The sequence below is a fragment of the Copadichromis virginalis genome, linkage group LG7, assembly GCF_057382275.1.
Source record: "Copadichromis virginalis isolate Kocher_CV1m ecotype Utaka linkage group LG7, C_Virginalis_male_GT1.1, whole genome shotgun sequence".
NCBI lineage: Eukaryota > Metazoa > Chordata > Actinopteri > Cichliformes > Cichlidae > Copadichromis > Copadichromis virginalis.
The window spans coordinates 26,723,887-26,741,485 of NC_140624.1; the positions used below are offsets into that span (position 1 = coordinate 26,723,887).

The 17,599-nt window shown below is 38.2% G+C and overlaps 2 protein-coding genes across 2 annotated transcripts in view; one reads left to right on the forward strand and one right to left on the reverse strand.

Moving 5' to 3' along the window:
• ano1b (anoctamin 1, calcium activated chloride channel b) overlaps positions 1–17,028 on the forward strand; it is a 38,498-nt gene extending 21,470 nt beyond the window's left edge. Inside the window, exons 13-24 of the mRNA XM_085462745.1 lie at positions 1,281–1,355; positions 2,642–2,710; positions 2,792–2,993; positions 7,747–7,858; positions 7,996–8,053; positions 9,341–9,441; positions 10,028–10,170; positions 10,541–10,693; positions 10,844–10,896; positions 13,108–13,292; positions 14,535–14,640; positions 15,847–17,028. Of these exons, the coding sequence (XP_085318871.1) occupies positions 1,281–1,355; positions 2,642–2,710; positions 2,792–2,993; positions 7,747–7,858; positions 7,996–8,053; positions 9,341–9,441; positions 10,028–10,170; positions 10,541–10,693; positions 10,844–10,896; positions 13,108–13,292; positions 14,535–14,640; positions 15,847–16,098 (1,509 nt within the window). The 3' untranslated portion in view covers positions 16,099–17,028. The remainder of the gene's footprint in view (positions 1–1,280; positions 1,356–2,641; positions 2,711–2,791; positions 2,994–7,746; positions 7,859–7,995; positions 8,054–9,340; positions 9,442–10,027; positions 10,171–10,540; positions 10,694–10,843; positions 10,897–13,107; positions 13,293–14,534; positions 14,641–15,846) is intronic.
• The window catches only part of dnajc24 (DnaJ (Hsp40) homolog, subfamily C, member 24), a 412,088-nt gene that overhangs the window by 188,774 nt on the left and 205,715 nt on the right, over positions 1–17,599 (reverse strand). The gene's annotated exons all lie outside the window — the stretch shown is intronic.

The following is a 17,599-nucleotide window of genomic DNA, read 5'->3' on the forward strand; positions in this document are numbered from 1 at the left end:
ACTTTTCATAACCTTTCTGCTGCTGCTGCGATCTGCACAGTTTATATATATTCTTAATACCATGTACAGTCCAAAGATGATTTATTGAAAAAAAAAAAGACATTTATAAAATTATGACCATTGACTAACATTTTGTTTACAGGACAAAATGCACACATGATTTGACTGATTGGTTCATAACTGTGAAATCCTGATTTCACGATTGTGCTTGTTTGAGTGCTTTCTGACACAAATCTTTAAACAATAAATGAAGAGAGATGGATCCCAGAATGCTTGTTTTATATCAGTGTCCCTTTGGCAACTTCATTGCTTTTTTTCTCTAACTGTTGAGCTGAATGGATCCTGGGATAGATGAAAGAAAATCATATCAGAAAAGAGCTTGGGCAAAATAAAATGTTAATTTTATCACCTTATACAGACACCCTAAAAAGATAGTTCTGTCCAGTTTAACAGCAAACAAACTACCAAACAATGAGTAAGATCATCACACTTGGAAACAGGCAAAAAAGTATGTAGCCAGCTTTTAAATTTGTCTCGTATTTAGGTTAGTTTGATAGTTATAACATGTTTAACCACAATTATTAGTAATTGTGAGACCCTCCACTCCCAGGTTCCATTAGACACAGTTTATAAATGCTGAGTCTGTACATTGTGATAATGTTTCCCCTTTAATCTGCACTGTGGTCATTTCCTTTCAGCTCACATCTTTGCTCTTCTATTCACTTTTACTCTAACTGTGATTTTTCACTTCACTGTCTTACGGATGTCAGTTATTTGACTTACTGAAAAGTAAGAAAACATATTTTTAGTATTAAAAATGTTTTAATTAAATGATGATTGTGGCTGGACTCCACAGTTGTTTTCTCCCAACCTCTGGTGGTTGTTTTCTCTGAAGCTGTTGGAGAAAACAGCCAAAAACATTATTTTTCAGAAAAGACTTCTTGTATTCCAAGCCCATAGAGTGACTTAGTATCTTAAAGAATAACTGTCCCTACATTAGCATCATCTTTCTTATAGGTGGCTGTTTTCTCCAACATCTTCAGAGAAAACAACCACCAGAGGTTGGGAGGACAATCAGATTGATTTTTATGCACCTGTGGCAATAGGAACCAAAACACCTGAATTCAAAGATTAAGGGAAAAGACACTTTTTTGAAATTATATTGATGTTATACTTTTTTGATACTGTTTTTGGTTAGACTTGTCTCTTCAACATCTATTTTAGTTTGGTTAGTATGAATCACTGCCACTGTTTATCATTTTTTGTGTGTGTCATCATAGGATCACCCCAGGGCTGAGTACGAATTCAAAGTAATGCAAAAGTCTCTAAGGAAACGTCAAAAGTCCCAGGACAAGGTAAACACACTCTATGCTGTCCATGAAAATCTTTTATTATCAAAGCTGTGTGTATCATAAGGTTATTGAGTATTCTAGTTGTATTTTACTTTAAAACTGTTTTGCCGAGTGCTTTAGTTTGTGCATAAAAAGGGTGTCTTATGTCAATATACCTACATTTGCTTTTGCAAATGCTTTTAAACATCTTGCAAGAGCTGACACTTTGCCATGTATTTGTATGTTTGCATTGTGTAATCTAATGCTTTTTTGTGCCACTGTTTATTGCACAGCCCACAGGAAAACATTTTATCACCAACAATCTTTTCAAAACATTATGAAAAGCAGTTATATTTGCTTTGTGCACAGAACTAAGACTGCACATTTACAACATATTTAGCACCAATATTTATGAGTGTGCATACCTTCTATTCTGTTTGCCTTGCCTAACAATCACACACACTAAGATGGGTGCACTGGGGGCAACTCAGGGTTCAATATCTTGCCTAAGGCGAGTTCAACATGCAGACTGGAGTAAGCCAAGGATTTGCCCCTCTGCTATCTGAGTCACAGCTGCCTCTAGCTAATGTAATAGTATCTTACTATATAACAGAACACTTTACTCTTAGACTGTGGCCTTACTTGTATTCCTAAAGTATAATAAGAGCCTTGAGCTAACAGCTCCCTAATAGTCCAAGCATTTGTTTGCCATTCATGTGAAATCGCTCTGAATCAGTTTCCTTGATCTTTCATTTAGTTTTTTAGTTTTGCTCTCAGAGAATCAACACCTCTAAAAGTGAAAGTTGGTTTCTGATTATATTTTGTTTGACATGTTTTGGTTCATATCAGACTCAAGAAGCAGGCTACCACAGACACTGGCAACTTTAGAATGTTTATTGAAACACAACGTACTGCCCAGAGTTCTGTCAATGAGCTTAAGGAACTCTCGACAGGTGACTGAGCTATCGTCACCTGTAAGGAGCTTGTGGCTTGGAGGTAACAGATTTCTGGGAATCAATTGATCTTGGCATCAAGTGGCGTCCCTTTAACGGAGGCCTCCTGCTGGCCTGGCCTGTCAGTGATTAAAGTCAGCATCCTTATTTCAGGCCCGTTGGTATTGTTGAGCTGGATAGTGCATTCCTTGTACCAGGCTGTTGATTTCTTTTTTTGGAACTTTCTCTTTGTCTTTTATGCTTTCTTAATATGTTGTGTTTATTTTAATACATTTAAAAGTATGACTGTGGTGACATTACATGTCATGTTTGACCTGAGTTAATTTTTTTTACTGTTTTATTATTTACTTGTTTCAGATAGAAAAGCTTACATTTCAGGACCGTCTGCCTGCCTACATGACTAACATCGTCATGATGTTGTTAATGGTAGGAAAAATCTTATTCTCTGCATATACTGTACATCACTGATGTTATGTTTAAAGGTGAAAAACCCTTTTACTCCTTCAGATTGGTGTTACATTTGCCATTGTGTTTGGTGTGATCCTCTACCGCATCTCCACCAAAGCTGCTCTTCATATGAGTTCCAGTCTGATCACAAGGAACCATGTGCAGCTGACAGTTAAAACCACTGCAGCCATCATCAACCTTGTGGTCATCCTTATACTGGATGAGGTATATGGAGCTGTGGCACGATGGCTTACTGTATTAGGTAAGTTTTGTATAAAACCTATCATAGCTACTGTATACCGCCCCCCCAAACCTAACCCTGTCTTCCTCAGTGACTTTGCTAATCTACTAACCCATCTTTCATCTCTCTCCCCAAATGTGATCTTGGTGGGAGATTTCAACATTCACATGGACAATAATGACCTTCTGCTCACCAGAGACTTTTCCTCCTGTCTCGAAGGCTCTGAATTTAAACAATTTATCAACTTTCCCACTCACTCTAAAGGACACACCATGGACTTGGTCTGCTGTTCTGGTCTTACTCCCTCGAATCTTTCTGCTACTGAAATCCCCATAACTGACCACTTCCTCCTTTCATTTAACCTCACTCTCTGCTGCTCTTCTACCAAGCCAACCTGTCTCATCTCGTTCCGCAACATCAAGAACATTGATATGGACATTCTCACTACCAGTTTGGACAATGTTCAGATTCCGGACTTCTATTCTACTCCTGATGATTTGTTGTTATATTATAACATTGTCTGTCCTTGATTCTCTGGCTCCTGTAAAAACCCACTCTGTTTCCTTCGCTCGCTCTGTTCCCTGGTTTACCTCTGACCTCCGAGCTCTGAAGGCCAAAGCTCGGCAGCTAGAGCGTAAATATAAGAAATCTGGTTTAACTGTTGATTCAGAAATCTATAAATACCACGTACTTCAGTATAAAGACTCCATTAACAAGGCCAAACAAAGCTTCTACTCTGGTATTATCAGTTCTTATGAGGGTAATGCTAGGACTCTGTTTTCAGTTTTCAACAAACTAATTCAACCCCCCAACGCTTTACCACCGCACTTCTATTCCTCTGAAACCTGCAACTCCTTGATGCTGTTCTGGACTACGAAAATCAATAACATCCACCAGCAACTCAGATCAAATGTTGTGTCTACGCCCTCTCCAGAACCTCTTCTCCTTTTTGAGCCGTTTTCCACTTTTCATCTTCCTGATTTATCTGATATTTCCGAGTTAATATGTAAATCAAAGCCTGCCACATGTCATCTTGACCCCATGCCCACGGGGCTTGTGAAATCCTGCCTCTCTTCTTTACTCCCACTCATTTCTGCCATCATTCACTCTTCTCTCACCACCGGTATCGTTCCCTCCTTATTGAAGACTGCTCTAGTCACTCCTATACTGAAAAAACCTTCTTTAGATCCTAACAACTTTAACAACCTCCGTCCGATTTCCAATCTACCCTTCATTTCTAAGATACTCGAAAAAGTGGTTGCAGCTCAACTTCATTTACACCTGGTTAATAATAACATCTACGAGAGATTTCAATCTGGTTTTCGCTCATGTCACAGTACCGAAACTGCTCTACTTAAAGTCACTAACGATCTTCTAATCGGAGCTGACTCTGGTCTTCTCACCATTCTCGTCCTTTTAGATCTGAGCTCAGCCTTTGACACCATTTCTCACTCTGTCCTTCTAAGCAGACTTTCCTCTCTCGGCATCTCTGACACACCCCTCGTCTGGTTTCAATCATATCTCCTCGACCGCTCCCAGTTTATTCAACTAAGATCATTCCGCTCTCGTCTATTCCCCGTCACCTCTGGTGTACCCCAAGGCTCAGTTTTAGGCCCTCTTCTCTTTATAATATACATCCTCCCTCTAGGTACCATCTTCCGCAAATTTGATCTTCAGTTTCACTGTTTTGCTGATGACACCCAGTTATATCTCTCTTGCAAACCTGATTCCTCCCTCCCACCTTCTTCCCTTACAGAATGTCTATCCGAGTTAAAATCCTGGTTTACCTCTAATTTTCTAAAGCTCAATGAGGATAAAACTGAGATCCTCCTTATTGGCACCAAATCCAACCTTTTGAAGGCAAACCATTTCTCACTCACCATCGATAACTCCACAGTTTTCCCTTCTCCTCAGGTTAAGAGCCTTGGTGTCATCCTAGACAGTTCACTTTCCTATAAATCTCACATCAATAATCTCACCCATTCTGCCTACTTCCATCTACGTAACATTAACAGATTGCTTCCTTCTCTTTCCACCCAGTCTACGTCCATTCTTGTACATAGTCTTGTTACCTCCCGTATTGACTACTGCAATTCTCTTCTGCATGGTCTCCCCCAAAAATCCCTCCATAAGCTTCAACTGGTTCAGAACTCTGCTGCTCGCATTATCACCAGAACCCCCTCCTACCAGCACATCACCCCTGTTCTTCAGGAACTTAGAAGAAAGAAAGAAAGTGTACTTTATTGGTCCCCGTGGGGAAAATCCCTCTCTGCATTTAACCCATTCACTCAGTGAAGCAGTGGGCAGCCACTGGGCGCCCGGGGAGCAGTGTGTAGGGACGGTACCTTGCTCAGGGGTACCTCAGGGTAGCTGTTCAGGGGAATCGAACCCCTGACCTTCCGATCATGGGGCCACCACTCTACCTATTGAGCTATCCCTGCCCTACTTCACTGGCTCCCTGTGAAATTCCGGATAATTTTCAAACTTCTTCTGCTCACCCTCAAGGCCATTCATAACCTCGCTCCTCCTTACCTTTCTGACCTGTTAACCACCACTTGTTCTGCCCGTTCACTTCGTTCTTCTTCTTCTATCCAGCTTACTGTACCTTCCTTCCGCCTCACCACCATAGGAAGCAGAGCTTTCAGCTGCTCTGCTCCCAGGCTGTGGAACTCTCTGCCCCCTGAAATAAGAAATATTGGTTCTCTCCCCCAGTTTAAATCCCAACTCAAAACTCATCTGTTCAAATCTGCATATTCACTTTGAATCCACTGTTTGTTCATTTTATCTTGTGCTTTTATTTTATTGTTCTTATTCTGCTATTGTTTTACTAAGTGTTTTATCCTATTGTAAAGTGTCCTTGGGTGACTTGAAAGGCGCTCATAAATAAAATTTATTATTATTATTATTATTATTATTATTATTATTATTATTATTATTATTATTATTATTATTATTATTATAAAACAGGCTGTTAACTAAAGCACAAATACAGTAAGGACATTTGTGTCTGGTCAATTATTTCTTTGTCTTCACAATAATTCTTATACCATTGGAAAGCCTTTTTATATGAAACGTAAACATAAATGTTTATTACTATGTTCATACCAGTGTATGAATATCAGTTGGGTCTGGTCTATTGAGAGTAAAACAAAAACACAAGCTATCCAGCTAGAATGGCAAAAGAATAGTAGTTAGTTGATGTATCTCCAGTTCTGTGATTATGTGTGTAGCCCTCCAATGGGCTTCCCTATTAGTTATCTCTTATGCATGGTAAATGGACTGATTGTTATATAGCACTTTTCTGCTCTCCTGGAGCACTCTGAGCGGTTTATGCAGCATGCCTCACTCACCCATTACACCCATACAAGAACTTTTTTCTAATGATCACACACATTCATCTCTGATGGATGCATCAGAGAGCAACTTGGAGTTAGTATCTTGCCCAAGGATATGCGGACTGGAGAAGCTAGAGATCAAACCACCAACCTACCGATTTGTAGATGATGCTCTACCAAAACACAGTATTCTCATTAATAATGTCATGAATGGCCAAATATGAAAAATAAGGCATTTGAAAAGCAGAAGCCTCTATACCTTTGTCACCTCAGAGGGAAGGAGAGAAAGTATGAGTCAAATCTCAGCTATCAATGCCCTCCTCATCTGAAAGGTTTTCCATGTCACTGCTAAGGCAACAAATCACTTGTGTGCAACCTTAAAAAGCAGCTGCGAACTGGTAATTTACCATATCCAGTAATCAGTTATGTAGAATCCCAAACACATGCAAGCACAGAGCTAAAATGAAATGGTAGAAACCCTCATCTAAATGCTAATGTTATGGCTAAACTGTGAATCACCAGGTATGTCCCATCCTTCGGAGGACCCGGCCCACGTAGACCGTGAAGGCCGGGTCATCCGAATGATGTGCCTATGAATTGGGACATAGCTAGCATCATGTTTTTGCAAAACATGAAACAATAAGTACTGATAATGACCACTCTAAAAGTTTAGTTAAAGGAACATCTGGGTTTAAAGGGTAGCTAGAATCTAGACTGATTTTCAGCTCCTGTTTTGTGGTAGTGGGTGGTTGGGGCGGGTGCTGCCTTACCGTTTTGAGATGTGGGGCTTAGGGGGCTTGTGGTGACAGGTGCTGGCCCCAGGTGGGGTGGCTGGCCTCCTCTGCACAGACTCGGTATAGGCCTGGGACCGCACATGATTGGGTGCTTACTTACACAGGAGTTGTCTACACCCCCTTGGTCACTCATCTCCATGGTTTGGCCCATGCAACTGTCAGGCAGGTGTTAAAATAAATGGACTGAGACAACGTGGGAAACTACTTTGTGGTCATATGAATCTAAATTTGAAATTATTCTTGAAAAATGCTGCAGCCTCCTGACTTAAGAGGATAGAAAGCATGTGACTTTTTTTTAATCAGCACTCCATTCAAAAGCATGGCTTTGTAATAGAAGAGTCTGGGAACTGGGCTGCCTTGACCTTTCAACAAATAAAAACATTTCAGGACTGTTTAAAGCCTGATCTTGTTGATCAGACAAGAATGAAACAACATTCCTCTCCCAAAGGAGCAGCAACTGATCTCCTCCCACATGTTTAGAAATGAAAGATGTTTTAAAAGAAGAGGGGATGCCACACAGTGGTGAACATGGCCCCATCTCAACTGTTTTGAGACATGTTGTTGTTTTATTTTGTTCCAGTGTTTAGAAGTAACTGTCAAAAAGAAAAAGAAAATAATAATAATAATTTTTCTGCTCCCTTATAGAGGCTCCTAAAACTGACAAGAGTTTTGAGGAGAGACTCATCTTCAAGACCTTCATTCTCAAGTTTGTTAATGCATTTGCCCCAATCATCTACATTGCTTTCTTCAGGGGAAGGTTAGTAATCTCATAATTTATTGTTTTTGGTTTTTCTTTTTTTCTTTTTTTTTCATTTTATCAGTTACTGTTTATGCACAAAGTTCAATATTTGATACTTCACACTTTAAACAGTTTTCCATTCATTTTCATTTTAGACTTGTAGGCAGGCCAGGCAGCTACCTATATGTGTTTGACTCTTACAGAATGGAAGAGGTAAGCCTTGTGTTTTTACAAATTAACCTCAAACAAAAGCTGTCATAATAATTTCAGACTGGACTTGGAGTATAATTGTTCTGAAGATAATTTAAACAAAATAAATACATTTTATTTTACTGCACTTTCTCCCAGTTTTCATACTAAACACATTTTTAAGTCACATCCTAGAAGTATAATGACATTTTTATTGAACAGCTTGTTCTTTCTATTTTCTGGTAAAGAGATTGTTGCCCTAAGCTAAACGACTTCACCAGAGTCAGAATCAGAATACTTTATTAACACCAGGGGACAATATAATATTACATATAATGCATAATATTAGATCAGTATTTCAGTCTTGCCTCAGAGAAAATCACAATTGTTGACTCTGAATTGGTTATACGATTGAATGAGTATGCACGATTGTGTGTGTGTGTGTGTGTGTGTGTGTGTGTGTGTGTGTGTGTGTGTGTGTGTGTAATAATAATAATGTACTCCTGCACATCATGTGAACTATCCAGAGAAGCACTAACACAATCTTAAAGACCACATTCAGCCTGCTTTACTTTCTAACTGGAGATTCACCTTTATATCACAAACATGTTAGTTATCATCAGTCATCTTCCTCTCACTTTTTCTGAATTACAATGCTATTTCCAGAGAAAAATGCAAGTGTAAAATCTGCACTTACACACTACTCATTTCCTCATCAGATCTGCTTAGTTTTGACCAAGTCACTTAGAAAATGAAGTTGGTGCAACATTATTAATAAATTGGCATTCCAGTATTTATCACACACTCTAATAGATACACTGGGGCAACTTCCCCAAAGACATTTCAACTTATGGACTCGGGTGGACTACAGGAGGCAGGGATCAAACCAACCTTCCTGTGATTACATGACCCAAGGTAGAGCAAGTCATTCTGCTCTGCACACTGTTGTGTTATAATAAAAATATTTACATTTCTCCTAGTGTGCCATTCTCTGAAGGTGTTTAAGGTCTAAAGAAATGTTGCTGCCATACCAGAGTGAGATGTTGCTGGTCAGGACACTCTCTAAAGTGCCTTTGTAGAAAGTGGTGATGGCAAGAGTGCAAGTGCTGTTGTGTCGTCTTGACAAGAGAGGTCGTGTTTGCATACTGTGTCAGGTCATCTTTTTGCCCAGATATCCACACAGTCAGTAAAAAAAGTGCAGTTGTTGCTGTCTTTGCAACAAGAACGGGGAATACTGTCATTTTGTTTTAGGTGTACTTTTAAAAATTCCTTCTTTTCTGTGGTTGACTTTAGTGTGGGATTGTTTTACAGTGTGCTCATGGAGGCTGTCTGATGGAGCTGTGTATCCAGCTGAGTATCACCATGTTGGGAAAGCAACTTATCCAGAACAACCTTTTTGAGATTGGAATACCGTAAGTAGGATCACTTCATATTGGTTTGTTGCTCTTGCACATCACATTGTTGTAGTGTAATTGCACGAGATCTTCTTTCTATAATCACTCCTCGATATTCAGGAAGTACTTAAAAAAAGACTTATCTGAATTCCACTCTCTTGAATTCTGTGCACACTCCTACATATTGACATTTAGTAATAACAACTTTTGATATGCATATCAAACACTTATGTAGTGAGGAGATAATGTAACTTTTTTCTGTTCAAATGTAATCACTGGCATCATAATTCAGCTAGAAAAAGCAGAAGCCACAATGCCAATTTGAGTAAACCGTATAACACCCAAGGCTGAGGTTAGCATTGACAGCCTGTGGCAACACAAAAAACACACTCCGTTTGACTGTAGCTGTAGAGAAGGATCATCAAACCATCAAACAACTCATCTGTAGTCCAAGTTATTACTTATACATTAAATGATTGAACACAACTTATTACTTCCAAAAGTACAGCACCGACATGCCATTAGAGTGATCTGTGGCCATTATTGTTCATATATGCGTGCGTCTATATGCATTTGTGTATTCATATGTGCACATGTCTTTCAGCAAACTGAAGAAACTGATTCGATACATTCGGTCAAAGCAAGGAGCTTTTCAGGAAGAAGAGAGACAGAAGAAGTTGACGAGATATGAAACCGACCATTTTCTGGAGCCATTTGGTGGATTAACTCCTGAATATATGGAAATGAGTCAGTACTACACACTAAATATCCTTCACCACTTTGGTTCTTAAATACTAGATATGAACAAAGCAAAACACAAGTCTGTTTTCTTGTGTGCAAAGATAATTTTCTATAAACACTGATGGCCGCGTGTCATTCAAAAGTCTAAATCACGACTAAAGGATCAGTTGTGAGATTATACTGATTCTTATTGTGGTTTCAAGGTTTTGAGGATTTCCATGTTAATCTATATTCTAATTCAATGCAGTTTTGTTTATGTAGAGATAGTAGACAAAAAAATTTAATTGTGTGTCTATAATATGTTTTCAGTACATTTATATTTGCACAGGTAAAGGGATATGTTGGTACTGATTTTTTGCTTTGCTCCTTTGTCCAGTCATCCAGTTTGGTTTTGTTACATTGTTTGTGGCATCCTTCCCGCTGGCTCCACTCTTTGCTCTGCTCAACAACATCATTGAAATACGACTTGATGCCAAGAAATTTGTGACGGAGCTGCGAAGACCAGTGGCAGCAAGAGCTAAAGACATCGGTGGGTTATATTTAAAACACTGTGGCATGTTTAAAAATGCATGTTATTCAGGAAGGATCACAATAACAAGAGAAAATAATATTTGTTTAATTATAAGAAGAGAAATCTTATACCTGAAAACATTAGCTGACACATATTCTCATTGTACAGGAATATGGTACAACATACTGAGAGGGGTAGCAAAGGTTGCTGTCATCATTAACGTAAGTAATGTCTGCTGGTTTAATTCTTTTGACATGCTACATGCACGATCGTGTTGGTGTTAAAACTAATGTAAAAAACTTTGTCTAAGTTCATGTCCATAAACAAATTGTATACATAACAAAAATTTAGAAAGAGGAAAAAGGGCCCACACATATTCCTCAAATATGGTGAGTAAGAAACTTGATATATATTGTGAAACAATTACATAAAAAAGCTCCTTCAGTCACTTCCTGTAACCTGACATCACCTTAACTGTACCCATACTTATGTAGTTTACCCAGGGCCTGAACATACTTCCTTTAATAACAATAATAATAATAATAATAATAATAATAATAATAATACTACATGCAAAAAGAACTCAACTTTACATTAGCTAAATATCACATAATACCACATAAGCAATTCAAATAAAAAGTAACAAGGAGCTGCAAAGCAAGGTAGCCCAGATGCTAACTCTGCAAAGATAACAAAAGTGACCATTATCCTCCAGCCTGCAAAAAACAAACTGCACAACAAAGAACGTATTTATTATTAGAACCACAACTCTTACTATGCTGCCAGCAAACGCACCATGAAACACGTTTCCTTCCATGGACGGATTATGCAAACATTCACACATAGGACACTTGATTAGTTTACTAGTAAGAGGTTGGACCAGGGGTGGGCAACTCCAGGCCTCGAGGGCCGGTGTCCTGCAGGTTTTAAATAACACCCTGGGTCAACACACCTGAATCACATGATTAGTTTGTTACCAGGCCTCTGGAGAACTTCAGGACATGTTGAGGAGCTAATTTAGCCATTTGAATCAGCTGTGTTGGATCAAGGACATCTAAAACCTGCAGGACACCAGCCCTTGAGACCTGGAGTTGCCCACCCCTGGGTTAGACTCTCTTTTGCCTTCAGCTGTCTTGCAACCAGGGGTGTTGAACCCCTGGTTGCCTACTTCAGCGTGCGCGTGTGTGTGAGTGTGAGAGAGAGAGAGAGAGAGAGAGAGCTGGTGAATGTGGGATTGATTGATTGACTACTTTTAGTGCTCAGGTGAGTAGAAAAGTGATATCTAAGTACCAGTGCTGCAGAGTTGTTTGCTGATTGCTGAGGTGCACAGTGAATAACAGTTGCAAACACTCATCTGATTTAGTAGCTGCAGAGATCCAAACCTCCTCTGACATTAACATCTGCACACAAACTATGTGCTGGGACCTTAATGGCATTGGTTTCAGTGGTCATCTCCTGTAGGTGTAATATGTAGGTGGACCACGAGCTCCTTATGTTTTAATGAGTTAATAGTTGCAGATTCAAAATGTTTCTGTGCTCATCTTTGGCACCAAGATCCCATATTTTACCTCTATGCCCATTTTTTTCAAAATATTTTGCCTTTTCATAAGGCATAGGGATGTCAGGTTCCTCACACTCTGCAGCACTCAGCTCCAACAGAACAAAGAAATATGATGATGGGATATAGAGATGTTGATATTGATGCTCAAATTTGGTCATAGTAAAAAATTGTTTAGAAAAGAAATGAAAAATTAAATGAAAATTTTTGCTTTAGAGTTTTAGAAATTGTGACACCTGGAATTTTGCATGTGTTTTTCATTCATGAAAAATGATTTTATCTGCCTAGTTATGAAGTTACAGTATGAGGGCTTAAAAACTATTTTAAAAAATTGACTTAAAAGTCAACCATTTTACCGTATGAGGGCTTGTAACTCAGTTTTCATCGTATGAATGTAAAAATTTGGTTTCAATAGATAAGTGTTAGGTATTATTTTAAAACAATCACTTAGTTCTGGGAGGATCAGATAAGAAATGTTCTCAGATTTGATTAATGTGTATAGTTCATAAAATCAAACTAATATTCACTCACGTGCTGGCTATATGGTGCTTATATCATCTTATCTCTTTTGTAGATTGTGTTTTTTATTCTTTTTGGCCCGTCTTTCTGCATTTCCAGCTTAATGGAGTTTTCGCCCTATCAAAAGATAAAGCTATGTTTTGCTCGATGCCAAGTGCATACTCAAAAGGAAACATTACTTTTATCTCTTTAAATAAAGAAATAAAGCAGTATGGCTGGTATTTCAGCTACAACATTCCAGTTGGTTGTATACTTAAACCTGTGTGTAGTTACAGTTCACATAGTTCATATTTGTTTCCATTTGCCACACTTCTTTTCTCTCTCTCTAATGTCCGAACCTCTGTCCCTGCTCCAGGCATTCGTTATCTCCTTCACGTCAGACTTCATCCCTCGGATGGTTTACCAGTACATGTACAGTCCTGATGGCTCCATGCATGGATTTGTCAACCATACACTGTCTTCTTTTAATGTCAGCCACTTCCAGGATGGCAAAGAACCCATGGATCCATCACACTTTGGCTACCCTGTTGTAATATGCAGGTAGGAAATTATTCTCAGGTTACAACTGTCATAACATTTCAATAAATGTAAAAACTTTTTGAAATAGGTATTTCAAAAAGTTTAGTTATTGTTATGCTTCTTTAAAAACCTATTTGTGAGTAAAAAGCAAATCAGTGATTTTAGATGATTTTTAAATCATTTGTGAATCAGTGCCTCCAGCAGTCAGGTTATTAATCGAGTCATTGTTGGCAATGACTTCTAAATTAAATGCAAATGAGTACAGTGCTTTACAATGAAGGAAGCTATTTTAGTCTTTATTTATTTCAATAAATAAACTCTTAAGCCCAGAGATGTGCCATTCTGTAATCCTTGCACAAGCTTTTCAATCCATTGCAATTACTCCTCTTGTCTGCATGCTGAAGCATCCCCAGACAAGGTACTGAGCCTCAATGCATCCAATGTGAGTGTATGTGAATGTTAGATAAGGCACTTAGCCTTAGAGAAAATCATCATCAAATAAATGTGTGTGTATGAGGCTTTTAGTAAAATGCACTTTAATTGCTAAACTAGACTGGAAAAGTGCTATATAACAAGTCCATTTACCATATTACTAAAACGAAAAAGAATCTGGTGACAAAGCTGTCGGCACAGAAAGAGGAAAGAAAAGCAAGGAAACACTAAGGACTGACGCTTAACAGAGACCAAGGATACAAAGCTGGCACTGGAAGTGTAAACCATAGAAACATGCAACCAAAACTATATACAAAGACAGCAAGCGGAATTCAAATACCAAAATGTTAAGTTTGAGATAAGTTTGTGTGTCCAGCAGAAGTTACCATGGTGATTTAGCAAGTTAAAAAAGACACTTTCATGACACAGAAAAGCAATAAGTATATAAGAAATAATATAGGTGGTATAGAACTGTGCTGACAATGCTAACGCTAATGGACTTGGAAAAAAAATGTTGGATTATTCTTTCTTTCTCTGGCTAGCTTAATTGCTGTGTACAGACAGCCATACAAAAAGGGTGGCACCTATGGCAGGAGACACACCGATAGAGGGTCAAAATCACAGCAGGCCTTGCTGGAACGTAACACTGTCAGGGAGTTTCTGGTTTGTTAAACACATGTTGAGGGGAACATCTGGGAGATTGCACTACTTCTAAATTATCCCTATCTAATCATTTAGATTATATGTACTGGCCTGGTTTTGCCAGAAATTTCTTCTCAAAATTGAGTGTTAAATTGTGACCAAATGTGATACCTGTTTTTTGTCACTAAGGTATAAAGACTACAGAGAACCACCTTGGTCAAACACACCATATGAGCTATCCAAGGAATTCTGGGCAGTGCTGGCTGTCCGTCTGGCTTTTGTTATTGTTTTCCAGGTAGGTAATACATAAAGCAATTACTAGTAATGTTCTTATGAATTTATTTTATTGAATTATCACATACCTTTTAAAGAGAGGTGCTGAACTATGATTCTGACGTGGGGTCTGGTCAGAACAACCTACATTTCATTATAGCAGCCAACATAAATCACCACAGTTGAGTAGAACAACCAGAAATTCAGAAACTGATCACATAGTCCATGGACAGGAACTTACTTGTAGCTGAAAAGTAAGGTCATGTCTACTCAAACTGGCAGTTCAAGGAGACAGGGAGAACATACAGGAACCTGATTGTTGTGAGGTGACTGATACCTCCTGTACCACTGTGCTGCCCTCCTATAAATCCCTAATGATAAACCTCTACTGAAGGTCTTCTGCAGTTTTCCATTTTCCAAAAATTGATACTTTTTTTTGTCCTTGAGTTGAAATAAAAGCCCACTTTCTGGTGGAGTCTGTAACTGCTCTCCTGCAGCGTCTGGCACAAATGTTCTTATTTAATCACTTGGTATGCAGATATATGGACATGTTACAACAGTGGAGGTCTGCAGCCGCTCTCTACTTGTTGCACAGTTGAATATCAAACACTAGATAGACAAAAGTACTAAGACACCAACACATTACACCCACAGGAGTTGCTCAGCCATGGAAACTTACTGAATCTCCTGGTGCACAGTTTTGTCTTTGTGTTAGTGCCAGAGGAGCTTTGGAACGCTCCAGTTAATATGTTTGTCCATATAGTGTATAAGGAATTTTAGTATGGTTAGTCAAGGCCAAAACCATATAAACCTTTTGTCCTATCTCACTCTGCTCTCTTTTCTTTCCCTCACCCTCACGGGTTTTGAAAGATGGCTGCTGCTCCCTGAGCCTGGTTCTGCCAGAGGTTTCTTCCTGTTAAAAGATAGTTTTTCCTTCCTGGGAGTTGTCTGATTGCTGGGGTTTTCTCTTTATTATAGTAGGATTCTTATCTTACACTATAAAGTGCCTTGGTGCTGTTGTAATTTGGCACAATATAAATAAAATTGAACTGAATTGATTTAAAATGAACTATATATGCCAAACGGTTGAAATTTTTAGAAAAACATAAAAGCATGTGACCTACGGGATGTTGGGGATTCAGACTGTGGAAGTTCTGAGATTATTTTTTTGTTTTTACCAGAAGAAAAATTGCTGAGTTGTCCCATTTCTTTCATTTATTTCTGACAGAACGTTGTGATGCTCATGAATGACATTGTTGACTGGCTAATCCCAGACATCCCAAAAGATATCAGCCTGCAGATCCACAAGGAGAAGATTTTATTGGTAGAGCTGTTCATGAAAGAAGAGCAGGGCAAGAGCTATATCATTGACAGCAGCACTTCAACAGATGGAAAGGAAAACTGCAGCAAACACAACAACAACAGCAAAGTGGCGCCCCCACGCTCCCGACGGCATACCAACAGCACCAAAAGCTTCTAACAGCCATGCTAGCAGCTATGGCTAGTAGCTATTAGTTTAATTGTTGTTAGCATGTCGAAGCTTGCTATTAGTTCTCTCTCAGGACAGACTAAATTGTATGTAAATTGTATGTTTTCTTAATATTCTTAACATTCCAATGACTGGGACAGCAGTTGGCCAAAGAGATGTGAGAAAATTAAATCTGTGGCCAAATATGTTGCATGTTTTTGTTGAGCTGTGAAACTCTGTCACTCCATGTGTGCACCCTCAAATGTATTTATGTGCTTAAGAATGTCTGATTGTGTACTCAAATTAATGACTTTGTAAATCAAAATGTAAAAGTGTATTCATTCTTACATGCATTACAGCTGAAATTTTTTATATAATCCTTTAAATACTCACAAATGTTAGAATACGCACAAAAATGATGACAAATTGTGTGCATAATTTTTTTTTTACCAGCATACACATTAGAATCAGAAAATGTGAATTCAAAGAAATCAATATAGAAACTTCATTAAACTGTGACTAATCAAAATTTACAACCTGCTGTTAGAAAATAAACATTTTTAATTCGCTGTATGGAACAAAATTTAAATCAGAATTTTTTTTTATTAAATTCTCCTTGAATAACACAGGTCTGCAACCAAAAAACTGAATAGGATTTGTTTGACTGAAACTGGGAAAAATATTTTTAAAATTCCAAAAACCTGGTATCCTATACTTGAGTCAAAAAACCATATCCAGTAACGTTTTCTAAAAGCAAGAGAATAGAAAATGCGAGGAATTGAGAAGGGGGCGGATACTGGGAGTTTGCGCTGTGAGGAGCTCAGATGGTCCATGTCCCATTCTTCAAGACATCCCAACAGATCTATTTTGTTCAGTGGTAAGGAATCTCAGAAAAATTATGCAAAATTAGTTAATTGTAATAAAATATTGATTTTTTTTTCATTGCTGTTGTGATTTCTTTTTAATGTAAACTCCTCATGATTTGCAAAAACACTGTATGTGATGGAGGGAAATTGAGATCATTTTTAGATTCAGCACCCTAAAATATCATTTTTATTTTCTTTTGCAGACCTGTGTAATCAGGCCTCATCTTAAAGAAGACCTCACTCCAATGCAGTTCACTCTCAGACTGCCTTGTTTAGGATATGTAAACCTTTAAAGCCCAAATCATGATTTTTTATTTTTATTTTTTGGAAAATTGAGTTTTTGAGGATCCTTGTGACAATTTCTTAAGAAATGAAATTTGAATTTGCATATATTCGTTTTCATTTTTAACTTCTTTGTTACCTCCAGTTTTGGAGGTCCTACACTGATTATGTAGAAGTCTCAAATCGTATGCATCATATATGATAAATTTGCCTTTAAAGGGTTGAAAGTTGAATGTATACACCACTCTGCATTTAATCAGCATGCAATATCTGAAATTCTATTTCAGCTAACAGCTGATTATGGCTCAGTAAACCTACTCTTTGATATTTGAAACTCAGAGCAAACAGGTTGCTTCAAAACTGTT